At 46.7% G+C, this 17,189-nt stretch overlaps 1 protein-coding gene across 2 annotated transcripts in view; it reads right to left on the bottom strand.

Annotated features, from left to right (window-relative positions):
- LOC128725387 (protein split ends) overlaps positions 1–14,582 on the bottom strand; it is a 78,611-nt gene extending 64,029 nt beyond the window's left edge. Inside the window, exon 1 of one of the 2 annotated variants that reach the window (XR_008410818.1) lies at positions 13,495–14,582. Coding sequence is in view for 1 of the 2 variants with exons in the window: in XM_053819128.1 (XP_053675103.1) it covers positions 12,198–12,280 (83 nt within the window). In the remaining variant the exon portion in view is untranslated. Of the gene's footprint in view, positions 1–12,197; positions 12,281–13,494 lie in introns of those variants that run through there. The other variant, XM_053819128.1, reaches the window with a different exon arrangement.
- Between the last annotated feature and the right edge of the window lie 2,607 nt (positions 14,583–17,189).

Raw genomic sequence — 17,189 nt, 5'->3', positions numbered from 1 at the left:
TTCCGTCAGACAGTAGGAGCTGGGAAAGCGATGGAAGGATGCGGGAAAAAGGGTCCCAATCAAATCAATCGACCCTAAGTGCATCACACATACACACAAACACATGCATGCGAGCGTTCGGTTGTGTCTGTGGAGGAAGAGAGGTTGTTCCTCGCATGCGTTTGACCATTTCAAGGACTTTCCACGGCTCCCAACCGGGCCAATGCAAACAACGCAGGCGCAAGTAAAAAGGCAAACATGAAGATTGGGTGGGGGCCCTTTTTGCGGAAAGGGGTGCGGTTGACGAAGGGCTCTCCGTAAGGGTGCACCACCCCACCAACCTACAGATTGGGCTGCTAGCAGGAAATGCAACGCATTCCTCCTCGCTACTACCTCCTCGTTACTGTCTTCCACCTTTGGGCGTCTGTCTCCCCACGTAACATGGGCACACACACAAGCAGGGAGGAAATTTAAATGCGTCACACTGCGACGCTGCCAAGGGGCAAACATTGCTTTCACCTGCTTTTCTCCACGAACAAATAAGCGGTTAGCTGCCGGTAGAAGGGGTGTGACGAGTTATTCTAACATAAATATAATGCCTCTGTCGCTTTCGACAAAATTAATTCAATTTATTAACATTAGAATATTAATAGTAAGTTGTTTTTATTTTATTTTATTTCGCATTTAAAATGGAGACAAAGCACGATAACTCTTAATCTCTTGCCATGCGCCATCGACAGCTAACAAGCCGGTTTTAACGTGGCGCAAGACGTAGGCGTGCAAAATTGACTTTGAAATCTGGTTCCGGGCTTCAACGCTTAACCATCCTCCGGAGCTCGATGCCAGGCAAGAAACAACAAATCCTGATTCAGCGACTCCACTAGTGTGTGGGCGGCTTTAGCAAGTGGCGCCCGTGGTACGAGGAAATAGGAGATGGAAAGGCAAAATATAGCTGCAGTAGCGCCGAAGGACCAGTTTTGAGGCAAAACTCGTTCCCGGTTTGACCTAATAAAGCTGCTAAAGTAGGTAAAACCGAGCGCGCGACCAACGCACCAAAATCGATTGAGTCACCATATTCGCGGATGGGAGTTTTTAGTGCAAACAAGTTTTATTGCTAGAAAACCGAGTATTTGCAGGTATCGCGACTAAAACAAGTTGGGCTAACTAACGATTCATCAAAAGGGCATATGAGAGGAAAGCCAATGGAGGTGTATAAATTAAACATCTGTTCTAACAAATATAATAAAAAAAGGAGGGAGCTTTTTTCTCTATTTCGTAAAAAAAAATAAAAATGCCATCAGCATATAAGTCCATTCAAATACTAATAATATATTTATATTTAGCCTCTACGAAGCATAAACATGATCAAAAAAAACATTAATGACCTAAGTGTTAATGCAATAAGTCATATCTCAAAATACAATGGCATCTATTCAGTTATAGAAGACTTGCTAGACAAATCATGCTTAGAAATAAGTTCAATGCCGAACTATGACACAGAAATTGAATCGGTTCATCTGGTCGCTCGTCTAGATAATTCCGTGCCTTTATGAAACTCCAGCTGTTCAAGTAAAGAACAGTAGCATATATATAAGAACCCTTCTCCGAAGCATTGAAAATATCTACAGAAGTTCCGCTCCACTTTTAGCTTCTCCTCTGAAACTCACTTTGATCGTGTTTGCTTTTGAACATAATTCAACAACCAGATAAGACATGCATCATAGACACAGCCCACAATCGGTGGGTTTTGTTATCGTGAACGGTTTTAAAAGAACATTTCATGGAAACCGAGTAACACGACGATGCCTTTCTGACAGATATATGCACAAAGCAGCACATTTTGCTGCAAAAATCTGCATTCAACCAGGCAACGCATTTATTCTAGACTTTCTGAGGCAACGATATCAGCGACGTTTTCATGACTTCTCCTTGTTTTATTTGTGCTTCATCTGCCATGTGCAAACGAATGACACATCCCATCGTTTGATTATTCTTTCAGCTGATTGTAACTCATTTGTAGCAGGGGTAGTATAACAAAATGTAGCTTTTAATCTACTATAACAATTCGAGCTAGCAGAGTACAGTGCCTCGAAAAAGAGCGTATTACTGTAAATCCAAATGGCGTCGTTAAAATACGTAAATCAGAGGCCCGGACACACATTGTCCATTTCCGGTCCTTCCGCCAGGAGCAGGCACACCACAAAACCCCACTGCCGTCGAAAAATACACGAATCAACCCCAGAGAGCCCGGTTAAATCCGGGAGCCCGCACAATAGTTTTTACATTTCTCTTGTAATGGAAAACCCATTACCCCACATGGGAGTGGAGTGAAATGGAAGAAGGAAGCTCGTGTCATGGGCGTACGATGTGTGTCGCTAAATGGACGGAAGTGGGCATTAGCATGTAGTCCGCGAACACACACCTCCTCAGAGACTTCTCTCTCTAATGCGCTTTTTTCCAACATACTCAGATTATTTATACTACCAAACGAACACGTGAGTCGTTTTGAACGTAGTTTTGGGCGTCGTTATTGGGCATTTCATATTCAAATTAAAGCGATTTAAAAGCAGTTAAGTGTTCAGCTACATCTCAGGCGAAAATCCTCCTCGTGGTGTTGCTGCTATACATGTGAGAGGGTAGTGTGTTGGATAGGGAAGAACGTCAAAAAGGTGTATAATTTATCATACAAGATACAAAATGACAGACCTTTTGCAAGAGAAGTGTGTATTTTATGGGATGTTGCAATGCAAAAACATCAAACCTTTCCCTCTAATGAAAGGGTAATGAGTGAAAGATAAGTCCTCGCTGCTTTTCCCAACATTACTGGACAGCGAATTTGAACGAAAATAACCTCACTTCCAGTTACGAACCCACCACCACACAGGAAGAAGGCGTTCTACAGCTGCCAGCCAGGGTGGAAAGTAGAAGAATCTTTTTACCTTTCTTCTATTGGCAATCGATTCTTGGACGTTACAACAAACCGAGGAAAAGCAGCAACCATCGGTGGACGGTGTGAGCTGCTTGCTGCTGGATCGGATGGTGCGATATGGAAAATTACGACACAACACACACACAAGCTAGCGCATGCAAGAGCTCGCTGGTCCTGTCACACAGCACCGTAGAAAGACCTCCGTTGGTGACGTGTTGGTGTTGATGTAGTAGTAACAGCGAGCTCTCCGTGCCTGGCCAAGTAAGTGCGCGCTGGCTGCTGCTGCTGCTGCTGCTGACCGTATCGATTCGTCTCCTTTGGTCAGGGAAAAAACGCACATCCTTGCGACATGTGTGTAAAAAAAGGCGGTAGTCAAAGCGAGAGCGAGACAAGGATATGTGCTCTTTCACTCGTATGGAACCGCACCGTCGTGCTTCGTTGTGCGTGCCTCATGGACAGGCACAGCAAAACCCCCCCCCGGTTGAAGGGCGTTCACGCAAGGGACGACGCACCGGCGAAGGAAAGAGAGTGGAGTGCTGCTGCAGCAGAGAAAGAGAGAGAGAGAGAGTGATCGAGAGAGCACAAGCAAGATAGGGTCGTCGATTGCCGCGACCGAAAACAGAGGACAAATAAAGTAAGAGAAAAAAAAGCACCTAAAAAGATGAACCACCGTTTTCCACTTTTCTCTCTCTCTCTCACTCACTCTTTCCGTAGGGCTTCCAACGTCCCACTTCCAACATACTCGCGTGCGCCCTTCCACAGTGCACACACTAATAAAGAAAACAAGCGCTACGCGCGGAAAGGATGGTGGTTGAGCTCTGCTGCCATCGGCGCGTCGTCATCGTTCGTCAAGTCGTTGCCTCATCATATTGCAACGCGCAAGAAATACACGGTTGTTTATGGGCCCAGAAGGTGGAAGGGGGACACAAGAGTGCAGCACTACCTCACGCGGGCGAATCAACCCACAAACCCCCAGCTCCCCGGCATCCAAAAAGGTGGTGGAAGAAAAAGCGCAAAATCATACACACAGCACAAGCGTCCATGTTGGGCGCGAAAGAAGAAGCAAAGAGACATTGAGAACGAACGGCGAGAAGAGAGAAGTATGACCACTCGAGCGCTCTGTCTCGCTCGCACTACAGAGTCGCTAAAAGCGGGTGAACACACCGATAAAATCCCAGGCATGACGACGATTGCTGCCGCTACTTTTCTGGTAGCGCCTTTTTGCCTGGCTGCTTGGTTGCATGCACACACACGCACACACATGATTGCGAGCCACACTAAAACCCTGGAATCAAGCAAAACCACCGGCAGGGCAGCAGCAGAGCACACACACAGCGCCCAAGGCACATTGCTATCCCTCGCGAACAACGGTCGTTGTTCGGCTGAGCGCTTATTCCAATCGCCATCTCGCTTACTCTCACGCTCTCAGGCTCGTGCATTTCGTACGATCGTCTGCGCAGACTCGAGCACGCACTCGCTCGCTTGCTCTCTCTCTCTCTAGCTCACGTAACAGCTCTCATGCGGGTTCGCTTACTCCGACGGGTACACAACGAGCGTCCAATTAAAATCAATATACTAACCCTACGGAAAACATCGGTCCACGTAGAGCGTTTTTCTCCCTTTCCATCAACCCGCCGCCATCGACACACCAGTACTTCTGCTACTTTCGCTCTCGCTCTCTCTCTCTCACTCGTCTTTCATCTCTCGCACTCGCGCTCGAGAGACCAAGGAAGCGGATCAAAAACAAGCATACACACACAACCCGCTTACCCACTCACCCCCAGCCCAACCCATACGATGATCCACCCAAAAAACCCCACATCTGCCCTTCAACTCCCTTTTCCGACGTTTCCGCACACACCAACACACATTGTTTTGACGCTTCAGCTCACTCCGCAAACCATGGGCCAGTGGTGCGAAAGAGAGCACGTCACCCCAGCAACGCCATCTGCCAGAGAGAGAGAGAGAGAGAATGTGCACGCACGCGATGGAGCACTGCATTCTCGCTCTCTTTCGCACTACTTCAAAACCGGCAATTCTCATCAAGCTCCCCCTTAGCGAAAGGAAGGAGGACGACAGAGAGGCCGCTCTCTTGAGGCTCAAACGCTATGACGCAGATAGCTCCGACTTCAAGCGGTACTTCCACACGGCGTTGAATTTCCGTCGACACGGAACGATGGACGGGCTTTGAGTCTGAAGGAGGGAGAAAAAAAAACAAACACAATCGGGGCCTCGCTAACAAGAAGACACAGCCAGTCCCAGCGACGGTGTTTTGCTGCGGCTGTTGTTGCTGTTGATGACACTGCAAATGTGCTTGAGCAGGCCAGCACTATGGTGGTTGGTGGTGAGAGCGAGACATACGGGCCCGAGAGTGGTGCCGCGCCATAACGCATGACGAAGCGCATCCGGGAAGGTGTGTAAAAGGAACATACACACACACACCGGTGGAACGCCAAGATGATCGGGTTGAAGAAAGGAGGACAGAGCGGATTTCGCTTGTTTGTCCTGCTTGCACTTGCTGCGGTGATCTCATGCGTGCTCTATCGCTCTCACACAGCACGCCTGTAGCAACCAACGAAGAAGCTCTCAACAAAAACAAAATGCCCCCAGTAAAATGCGATCGCAAACTGATTCCCACTTCTGCAGGGCGTTGTGCGTGTGTGTGTATGTGGCTCGCAGGAACACACGTTCTGCTACACTCCACAGAGCCTTCTAGAGTGAGCAAAAAAACATCAATCCACAACAAAAGAAGAAGCACACATTTCCAACAATTTCCAAACGCAAAAAGGTCCTCAGCCTGGCGCGCGCGTTCGTTGGTTGCTGCGAAAACAGCGGAGGAAAAAAAACGGAACAATCCTCGCAACCACACGCGAGAGAGCGAAAGCGGCAATCGAACAAGCTTTCTCGCTCACACTCCACTGTGGGAGAGAGCAAGACGAAGCACACCATCTGCGCTATCTCCGTTACGCTGCTGTCATTTTGTCAAGCTCGAATGGCGATTTCCGAGACGACATATTGAGCGCGAGCGTGTGTGCGTGTCATCATCGTCCACTGTCCACGGGTAGTGGTTTTTCGTCGCTGATATTTGATATTTCTCTACCGCTGCTGGCTGGCTGCTTGGCAAGCCAAATGTCCTTCTCGAATGGCGCGGGTTTAGCAGTCATCTTAAGGGCTTTGGAATTTTACTTATACTAGGAATAACACACACGTGGGGTGTTGTGAAGAATTTGCACGAAAAAGTAATGGCTTCATACAGCGCAAAAAAAAACATGTGAAGTCTCATCCGCAGTTAGCCGCAGCTTTTCCATTTGCGGCGTTCTTTTCTCTGCGGGCTCTTACGGTAAAAACAGACCCCGCCGAATTGTCCAAAATGTGTATGTCGCAGAACGAAGGAGGGTATTACAACATCCCATACAAAATAAAAGGGCAACGCGTCTTCAACGACAAGCACAAAAAAACAGGAACTTTATCCAAATGCGCCAGAGAGCGTAGAAGAAAAAAGGAAGCGCAAAAGCAAATCCGCAATGAAACTGGATCGGAAAAAGGGAACCTCTACTGTAGAATGTTGTACAGCAGCCCCGTGGCCACGGGGGGTGAGAAAAAAACGTAAGCTTCCTATACTTCCTGCCCTTTTCTACATCCTTTCTTTCCCTTCCACGTTCGATTTCTCGTACGGACGTCATAAACTCTCGTTTGTCTTCCTGCAGTTTTCCGCATATTCCCGTGCCCTAGCTAAGTGTGTGTGTGCCAGGGACGACGTGTATTTGGTATAGCCCGGCATTGTGGGCATTGCTTTACACGAGGAGAGTTTCATCTTCCCTTCAGGGTCCTCTCCACAGCAGCTTCCACTTTCTTACAACGACCTTTTGTGCAGGCGCGCCTGGAGTGTGGCCCTGAACAAAGTTGTGCTTGAGAAAACGGGGGAAAAAATGTCCTTACACACACACACACACATGCGCACGCGGGCTTCTCGTATGAAAGACTCCGGTACTTCTGCTGTGTGAACTTCTGCTTGCCCTTCTACTGCGGGGCTCGCAGAGATCGCGACCAAGGATGAGGCAAAAAAAACCCTCTCGAGAGGACTAAGGCTTGTTTGCACAGAGGACACGCGGTTCTCGGCTCAGTAAGATGGGAAAAAAATCCCCAGGGCGGAAAAGCCCTTCGCATGAGAGATATGTTCGCTGCAGCAAAACAAGCGACAAACACACACACACTCATACACACACCGGGGGGGGGGGGGGGCATGGTCCTAGCCAAGGAGAGAAATTCCGCACAGGGAATTTATAGAATCTCGTCGTACGATCTTCTACACAAGGCGAAAGGCCAGCTCAGAACAGAACCGAGATACCATCCAGAGTGAACTGGCAAGAACCGATTCGGGTGGGACCGTTCTGTGTAACATGTTCGTCAGTGGTGCGCAAGGCTGGCCGGTTGTGTTAGTATTCCTCACTCTAGAGACTGGGATTCATCATCTATGAGGAGAAGAATTTAATGCTTCCCAAAAGATGTACACTACGCTTCGAAGGATAATGATTTCGGAGTTACAATCAGCATAGCATGCAAAAGCATCCTTCAAGCAAGCGCTGTTTTTTTAAGCTAGTCGAATGTAATAGGATTCTAATTCCCAAGCCAGAGCAAATGCACCATACAAAGTACTATAAAAGTATCACACATTCGCAGAAGATGCAAATATTTTACAATGTAAAATTAGGCAACACATTGCCTTGGCAATAACACATACAAATTCAGACAACTTTACGTGGCAGTGAATGTCTTTACAGAGACGAGAAATAGACAATGTCACAGGCATCTCAGAGGCATTCTCCAAGGACCATAAACCGACATGAAACACCTTCCCCCCGAGATCAATAACATTCGCAACACAAATGCAGCAGCGAAGGATAGATAGTGTGGATATTCGAAAAGCGAACATCATTTTTCGTACCGTTTGGATTAGGATTTTGTTCCAACAACAGCTCAGGACAACCAAACTAAGCTGCAAGCAATACTTTCTGATTCAATGTCTCTCTTTCTCTCTGTGTCCCTCTTCCAGGGTAGTTCCAAGCGCTGTGGAAGGCAAATAAAATTGAGAACCCAAAGAAGCAGCACTTCTCGCGCATTAACAGGTGCATACCGCGGGTGCGAGCGAGACAGCGTATGGGAGTAAAATTCTGACGCGTGCAAAAACGAGACGCAAGAAGGAAACTGGCCCAGGCGCTACTGGAAGAAGAACAGCAGCAGAACGAGAAGAGCCTCTCTCTCTCTCTCTCTCTCTCTCTCGTATACGCACACGTTTCGTCCTGATCATTACCGGACGGACGTAGCGGACTACACCAAAAGCTGACTGTGGGGACTTTAGCGCGTACACAATTCGCTACAGAAGAACGAAATCCTCCAACATATGGGTAGTAAACTCATCCCAAAACGAGGAGGTGTTGGGGGAGTAAGCGGGAAAAGGAAGCCGCCCAAGAACACCATCGTGATGATGACGAAGAAACAACGGCCAAATTGGACATACCGCGCAAAATTTTCCCACCTTCGAATGAGTGCAAACGAGCCGGCAAAAGATGCTCTTTCTTTCTCCCTCGCTCTAGCTTATTTCTTCGAGCCACAGCCCTGCCAGCAGCAGGCTATGGATTTGCTCTATGGCTGTGTTAGTGCCGTTGCCAGTTAGTGGCATGGAAACAACACCGGGCTTTCAACGCATGGGAGAGATATTTGGAATATAATTTTTTCGACGTATTTTCGGTGGAAAAACCCATCTTTTTGAGGTGTCAAAAGCGTACTCCAAACTCTCCATCATAAAGAACTACTTTTCACCGAAATGCAGGTAAAATAAGCGTACAGCTCGAATGTTCCGCCGGGTGTATTTCTGGAAGTTTTCAACCGAGAGCTATAGACGCTTTCAGCAGGCGATTTCAGGCCGGACGAAATCCCAGTCCACGATGGGCTCGGGGTTCCGGAACAATCGCACAGATAGCTCGCTTCCCAGGAAAGGGCCCATGCACACATGCCCGACAAGGGTAGCTGCGGGTGTGCCTGTGCCTAAACGAAACGGATGTGCGCTCCAGCGAGAGCGAGAAAAAGAGAGCATCGAACTTCAAATTAATGATTTTCTGCAATGGCGCTGGGTAACGCGCGCGCCGCGGCCGGTTTCCTGCAAGAGTATGTGACACACACAACGCTCCGTGGCACATCTCCACACACGGTACGCGCGCTCCACATCAAGAGCTGCAAAACAAGAGACGGCGAATGGCCATCTCTCGCTCACTCCCGGGGCCGGGCACGGGGCAACGATTTCGTCATTCCATTTACAACCAACAACCCATTTCTGCTGCTGCTGCTGCTGCCTTTGACTGCCAGCGAGGCGCTTCCCATCGTTTACTTTCTGCTGCTATTCTTCTCCCGCTATCTTATCTACCGACGAGGCGAACATAAGCGTACGCAGCTCGTGGAAGGGAGAAACAAAAAAAAGAAGAAAAGAGCACACAACGGGAGCGAGAAGAAGAGGAAAAACAGGCTTTCGTCGACGCGGCCCATAATAATATCCGTACGAAGCGAAGCGGTCGTCTGTTGAGGGCTTTCATTCTCGCACACGCTTCGAGCTACCCATCCCGCTTTGGCCCATACGCACTCGACTCTTGGTTGTTCCGCGCGGCGCACACGCACACCAGCGCACAACGTTTGTGTACCCGTGCGGTGGCAATCGAACCGAAGCGATCGTACGATGGCAAGGGAAGAGAGAGCGCACGCAAAACGGGCTTAACAGCCTGCAGATCGCTGTTGCGCGAGCGAGACAGAGCGAATGAGCTGCATTAGCGCGAGCGGGAAAGCAATAGCTCCCGACCGAGCGAACGAACGATGCCGAGAGCCGAGGGAGATAGTGAGATACAAATAAAATGTACTAACCCTACGGAAAACATCGGTCCATGCTATTACGTGTGTGCTTTTTTTCATTCAATTATTTATCGATTTTCAACTCCAAAATTAGTAAAATTGTATAATTTCAATATTCTTTCGCAAACCACGGAGGTATACAAACGTCCGTATGAATTCGGATAACAAAAGCAGACACTAGAATTCTTTAAAAAAGCCACCACAAAACGTACTGTTTGACAGGCGCTCCAAATCCAGCGAAAGATATTTCTATCAATTTCAAATCAATGCTAGGAAGGGCTTTTGAGTTATATATATGCGTATTTAACTGGTAATATATTTGTTTTGAGCTTCGTGGTTTTACATAAGCATTGTCCAATGATTTAAACCAAAGCCAATATGTCAAAACAGGCGGCCCAGTAGTACATGAGGAAAAGCAATAAATAATCCTTCATACTTGGTGGATGCATCAAAAACTATTTGTTAGTGTCGATGGCACTAAAATACGTTAATGCGCCACTATTCGTGCCTCGACTTGTGCTTCATTGTATTATCTGATAAGCTCATAACCAACAAATGAAACAATCGTTGATTTCGTTGACAAAAGGACACACCAGAAGGTAGGATATTACTAAACGTTGCGAAATTCAACGAACCCGGCCGCCCTCTGGATTACGCGATTTCCTTTCGCGTATAGGAAAATGTACTCCAATAATGTAAAGCATAACAATCTCCCTCCGTTCGGTGTGTGGTAAGAGGATCTACTTTTGCTGGAATTCCCATACCGTGTGTGTTTGTGTGTCTTGTCTAACGAGAAAGTTACAGAACAGGAAGCCTGTGTTGGAGAATAATGGCAATATCTAAAAGCCCGGTAGCGACTGCTGTGTGGGCTTTTCTTGCAACACATAACGATGTGGTATGACAAATGGAACGTTAATTCGCGTTTTTATTGAACACACATCGCAGGATTGCCTTTTACTGCTCTCCCAGACTCACTGGCGAGGAGCAAGAGGGCTTTTCGTTCGTTTTCATAGCACTAGCAGCAGAAACATGTGCATCGCTCGTGCAAGAACCCAACCAAGTACGCCAGGGAGAAAGAACGATGTTGTAGAAATGCATCGGTTTTATATTTATTGGCGCTGGGCGCTTTATTGGTTTCACATATGAATTACACCAACCGACTGCCTGCATAGAACGAAGGATGAGAGGCTCACTCCTTGCTATTGCTTCACATTTGTATGCCTTATAGGTTCGCTACATTTATTGGTATCATTTTCCTTCATTCACAGTATGATAAAGTTATTGTTAGACCATTCCAACGGTGGCTGATGCAAGAATGTAATCATATAAACTGGGCTCAAGAATGGCATTCGAGAACCGAGATGTGTACATCTTTCACAAAAGGATTTATACTCAGCAATCGAAAAGAAATGCTTCAAAATTTAATAAATGCTCTGGTCTTCCCAGAATGAGAAAATCTTCTCAGTAAATTGTTGAAAAAATCGTTACGAATGCATTCAGCAAATTTCTTGGCAAGCAAAAACCTTCTCAAACCCTTCTCTTGCTTTCTGGTGCATCATAATGTGAGCTTTACTGAGACATGGATCCAGGGTAGTTATTCACACCCAGAAGGAACATAAAAAACACACACACCCAGTAGGTTGAGAAACGGTGGCTGATTTATATCATATGCCCCCTTTTTTCCCAGGCATCTTTCACTTACTCATCAGCACACGATCATCAATCGTGATGGAAGCTATTTTCCCCTAAATCAAGCATAGGAAAATATGCCTACCCCATCGACGAGAAGGAAGCTGCTGAACCAAGCAACGCACAATTCGAGGGAATAGGGATTAAACCTAACGAAGAATTCCTCTACTGTCCGCAGATGTTCGTAATAGGGTGTGTTATGGGAAATCGCTGTCAGCTCTTCCCGCGAGAAATTTTCCATAAGGATAACAAATACGACGTAAGCTGTTTCTTAATACTGCCACGGTACAGCAGCTGCATGAGGGAATAATACATCGTACGTACAAATATCGAGAACTATTATTGACAGAAAGCAGTTTAGAAGCAATTGGCTAAAATGTAATAGATTTAGCAAAATATGGACTGTTGCAAACTAGTCTGTTTCAAGTATCAGAGGCAAAAGGTTTTAACTAGAACATTGTAGGAGGAAATATTTCTTACTTTTAAGAAGAGAAGGACTTATCGAACTTAGTCCTTAGTGTAACACATGTGGGAGATAAGTAATAGTACGTATATGAGTTCTAAAATGAAACCTAAACCTAATACGAAATGAAAAATTGCATACATCTTCAGGCTGACAATCAGGACTACAAGTCATGTGAGCGTTTTTATACCATATTTGCTAGCATAAACACAATTTATACGAAAAACAAAATCAGCTTACCTTTTAAAATGATCCCTTATCTTGTCCTCTCGCACAGTTTCGGGTAAGTTTCCAACCCACAGATGTCGAGTCTCGCGAACCATTTTCCAGCCTCTGGTGCTTCATGGAGGCGGATCGTGCGGGGTTTGGTTCGGGCGCGTATGAGGGAAACAATCGATCGATCGGATGCGTGCGTGCGCGCGTGTTGACGCGCCCCACTTGCGTAGTTGTGTATGTATGTATATGTGTGCGTGCGTGTGTGTGCGCGCGAGTGTGATCAGCGACGTGTCCTCGCGCGCGCGTTCGCAAGCAAACAACAATTTACACGACAAAAGGATGGTCAGGAAGGAGCAAAGAGCAGCAGTAGTGTTGCAGCCACCAAACAACACCTTCACGGCGAGGTGGGAAAAAAATCAACTCCAAACCAACAGAAGGATCCGCACGGGGCGTATCTTGAGATGATTGATTGGACGACTGTGGGTGAGGTTGTTGCAAAAGCAAAAGCAAAAAAAAAAATGGGGATGAAATTGATGGGCGAAGGAAACGATTCCTTTCGGCCGAGGGATCGGTCTTCTTCTCGTCTGGGTTGTGTTTGCTCCTACCCCTTTTTGCGTCTGTATGTCGCGCGGTTTCGCCTAGCTTATTGCGATTTCCTTGCCTTTTTCGCACTAGGATCGACGTTTTCACGGCACTCGTCGGCACACGCACTATTTATCGCAACACCCTAACGAGGAGGTTTAAGGGAACGACGAGAAGGATGCAAAAAGGACGAATTCCTGCTTGCGTGGGCGCGTGCAACTTTTCTCGTTGACTGCAGTGTTTCTTTTTTTGTTGTTGTTGCGTGTATGTGTGTTATCGAGAAGAGCCCGCGCTAGTAGAATGAAAAAACGCACTGCTGCTGGCTGCGAAGATCGTGTTGTTGAAGGCGTCGCTCTGCTGATCGCGACACCTTCTCATATTCGCCGTTCGACGAGGATCCTCGTGTTTTTTAACGCGCTCCAACGCGTGGACGATGGGCGCATCCTGCCTTCATCCTGCCGCCCCGCCCGTAAGGATCACGCCACCATCGTGGAGGCGTTGCCACGTCTCACTGGTGAGGCGCAGCCCTTCAACACACACGTGAGAAACTGCACCATTGTGAACCCATTCGTGGGGGGAAATCACTCTCGTCACACACTTTAGAACCGGTGTGGAGGAAGAGGACCGGTGTGGCGGGGGACTGGGGGGAGGAGAGCTTCGATTTACAAGAACAAAACGACCCCCGCAGATTCTAGGAAGTAGTGGCCGCACCGCACCTACTCACTCGCACCGCACTCACCTTCTCTTTCTTCTTTTTTTTCTTTCTTCCACACTTCCTTCGACAAGGCTCAACGTGACTTGATCGATTTTTTGCTTGGGCTTGCCTTTTTTTCTTTTACTGCCCTTTCACTGGGACTTCATTCGGAGAGGAGTATCGCATTTGAAACTTTTTTTACTGCTTTATAAACCACTCTACTTTTTTTTGCCTAACACACACTTCCTCTCTCGCTCTCTCTCTCACAGGCGCGCTTTTTCTGCACTTTGCACTGGCAAACTTTTAGCGAGAAAAAAAAGGGTGAAAAACATGAAAAATGCAGCTCGATCGATTTCGCGCACTTAATACGCCACACCACTCTCGAACACGACGACGACGGCGACGTACACACACATCTCACTCGTTGCCTCCTTTTTTCGCTCGCTCTCTTTCTCTCTCTCTCTCTCTCTCACACACCGCCTTGCCCGCCCATACACTTCCGCTGAGAAACTGCCTAAACCCGAAAACAAAAAGGTGCGGCCAGGGCGAGGGCGCCTCAAAAGCAGGACTCTTTGCAGCGACACTTTCAGGATAAATTTGACGCAACCGAAAACAGCGACAACGACCGTTTTGACACCTTCGACAGCGCGAACCGACGACGACGCGGATGGCAAGGTTGGTGACGGTGCATCATCATTACTGCTACGACCGGGAAAGCGCCGCGTTTTCCATTCGTCACACAAAACGCAATAGACTTTTCCCGGTTTTCCCTTCCGCTGGCACGGTTCTGGGGGCTCGGTTTGCCTTTTTCCTTCGCACGGTCAGCGACCACCGGGGGGGTTTGGTGGAGAAACCGAACTAATGAGCGCACCACCGCGTTTTCCTCTCCCCCGCAGCTCCAAGAACTAAACAACACACCCTCTCCTTGCTTCCTTCCCAATTCTTTTCCGCTCGTGATCCGCCCTTCAACCGGGGCGCGCTGTCGCGGTGAAAATTGCCGCGATCCGGGAGGGTGGATTCCGAGTGGACGGAAGGCCCCGGGAATTTATTTTTTTTTTTACAACTAAACAGCACTGTAACGAATGACCTACCCCACCCACCGCGTGCACGGCTTATTGCCCACACCCGAAAAACTGCACCACTATATTACCTCCTTGCCGCCGTAGATTCGCCAGGCTTTGGCTGCTCACTTTAGGTTAAAGAATGCACACCACTACCTTTCGCTCTTTTCTCCCTGGTTCGAGCTATTGGACCAAGGAAACCGTCGAAGAGGGGGGAAGGTGAAAAATCAGCACGAGCGCCTTTCTTCTCCCCGCTTTTCAAAGGTAGGAGCCAGAAACAATCACACAATCACATACTAGTATCATTCTTCCATGCACGGTGAACACATTACAGCTGCTGAAAGGAACGGGTGGCACATAAGAAAGAGAGAAAAAAAAACTATTAAGCTTGAGGGCTTAAAAACTGCGACGACACCAGGCAGGCACACCGAGCAACGATGATGATGCCGATGTATATTCCCAAGAAAATTACGCCTTCTCAACGAAAGCTCTAATTCGTTGTTCGGATTTTTGGTATGAGGGTTTTCGGAATTATATGGCTAAATGTAAAGTCTATCGGGGACTGTAAACTGTGTGCACGGTGGTGATGATGATGGGAAACTTAACGCATTTCGAGCGACTTCCGACAGTCGTTGAAGTTACCTGTGGAAAAAGAGAACAATAATGTAAAATTATTTCCGAGCTAACGTATACAATCACTCATGCACACTAGCAGCAACGTTGACAGTTAGGAACTTATAAAACAATATGGCTGCGTTGGACTACAAGATATGGTTTACAATGAAGCAAGCCATGCATGGATAGATTGAGAATGTACATATTTGCATGATTTCTAGACAAAAACCAAAGAATGCAATTCCAAATAAGCAAAAAATAAAATTCAAGCTGTCTCGAGTGTTTTTTAACATCTTATAACTTAACGTTAACTAAATTATATTCAAAAAGAAGCAAATATAGAAGGCTCAAAAAAACAAAACGCTTACCAACGCTCACGTATCGTGCGAGGAAAAAAAAATTAATAGCACACATCTTTTTCCCGTACATCGTTACATGCCATTGCGCCTTCTCTTTCTCACTGCTACGCACAGCCGTTGGCCTGACACACCACCCGAATACCACCGTAGAACTCTAATGCCGAAAACTACACACGTTTCTTTCTCTTCGTTTTCTTCGATCCGTCCCAGCCAACGCCACACCAATGGCGGGCGATACAGACCCACCGTGTTGCCGTCAGGGCAATCTTCTTCTTCGTAGCTCGGTATTACGGAAGCTCTTCCTTGTACGTGGGGTCTTTCTCTCTCTCTCTCGCTTTCGCTTTAGAACAGCTTGTTCGCTGTTTCGGTTGCACTCTCACGAACGGGTACACGCGTTTTAGCCTACCCCTACCTAACCAATACGGTTCATTTGTTCTGGAGAATATCTCAATATATACCGGTAAATTTCAATTGGAGTTCTGTTTAAGGCGCATATTACAACTACACAGCTTATTTCACAATTCGTTTCACTTTTTGCTGAGCCACAAAACCGATTACAAGCGGATACTGTGACTTCCGTCGAACTCCTGATAGCGTTCCTTTCCTAGGCCGTATTACTGGCACGATTTTGAATTGTTCTTGATAGATAAAGGACACAAGCATGCTCGAACGCACGCATTACACACCGCAAATGTAATTTTCCCCTAGCACGGGTTCACACACACACCCCCTCACGTGCGCACGTAGGCAGGATTTCGAGCTTACGATCTTCTTCGGAGTGAAGAAACGGGAACCTTTCGCTTCAACGGTCTATTCACAAATAAATAAAAATGAGAGAGAGGCCCATCAGCGAGGCATGACTGTATCAAACAGTTCCGAATGTGGAAAAGAGAAAGCGCCACCACCGCACACACGCCAAACGGAGTAAGAAGATCTCTCACGAGAGAGAATTTGTGAGAGAGATACGAAAAAGTGGTACCTGTGTACCAGAATGAGCTGAGAAATGCATCGAAGCAACTTCTTAGGCCCTGGTCCATACAAATTGGTGAATACACTCTAAAAATGAAGCACATAAACAAAAACCTGGAACATACTATATGAAATATATTTAATTACAGTTGTTTTGAAAGCTTTAATCCTGCCAATATAATCAATCTCGGATTTTGCGCTTCACTGATGGCTTATATTAACTTATTAAATGATATAGAAAGAGCAAAATCGAAAATTCTAAACGTGATTCCCGGCAACGTGTTTGATACACGTTGGTCAACGAACAGTGCCTTAGAACTCTTTCTCGAAGGCCATCTTTCATTCTGTCATATTATTCGAATATCGAAACTCACGTGCCATACTCACCATAGTGAGCACAGATGATGTGGTGAATTTAGAGCACATTCGGTCGCCATATTCGTTTTGAATTGACGTTAAAGTGATCAGCTATTTAGCATTTAGCCGGCATTTTATTATTTATGAAGGAAGTTCATTCTATTAAGCTAAACAAAACAATTAATCCGGTTTTTTGAAATCAAACCAAAGCATTATTCTTATAAGCCAACAGATTTTCATTTAAATTGTTAAGGATTTTTTTTCTCTCATTTTGAAATGTTGTCAAGCATGTCCCTTTGCGTTCCCATTGCTCTCCTTGAGCAAAACTAAGTTGGACAAACGTCAAATCAGCACATTTATCAAAATAAAGTACGGAAAA

Source organism: Anopheles nili, chromosome 3 (genome assembly GCF_943737925.1).
Source record: "Anopheles nili chromosome 3, idAnoNiliSN_F5_01, whole genome shotgun sequence".
NCBI lineage: Eukaryota > Metazoa > Arthropoda > Insecta > Diptera > Culicidae > Anopheles > Anopheles nili.
This window is presented reverse-complemented; position numbering and strand designations above follow the sequence as displayed.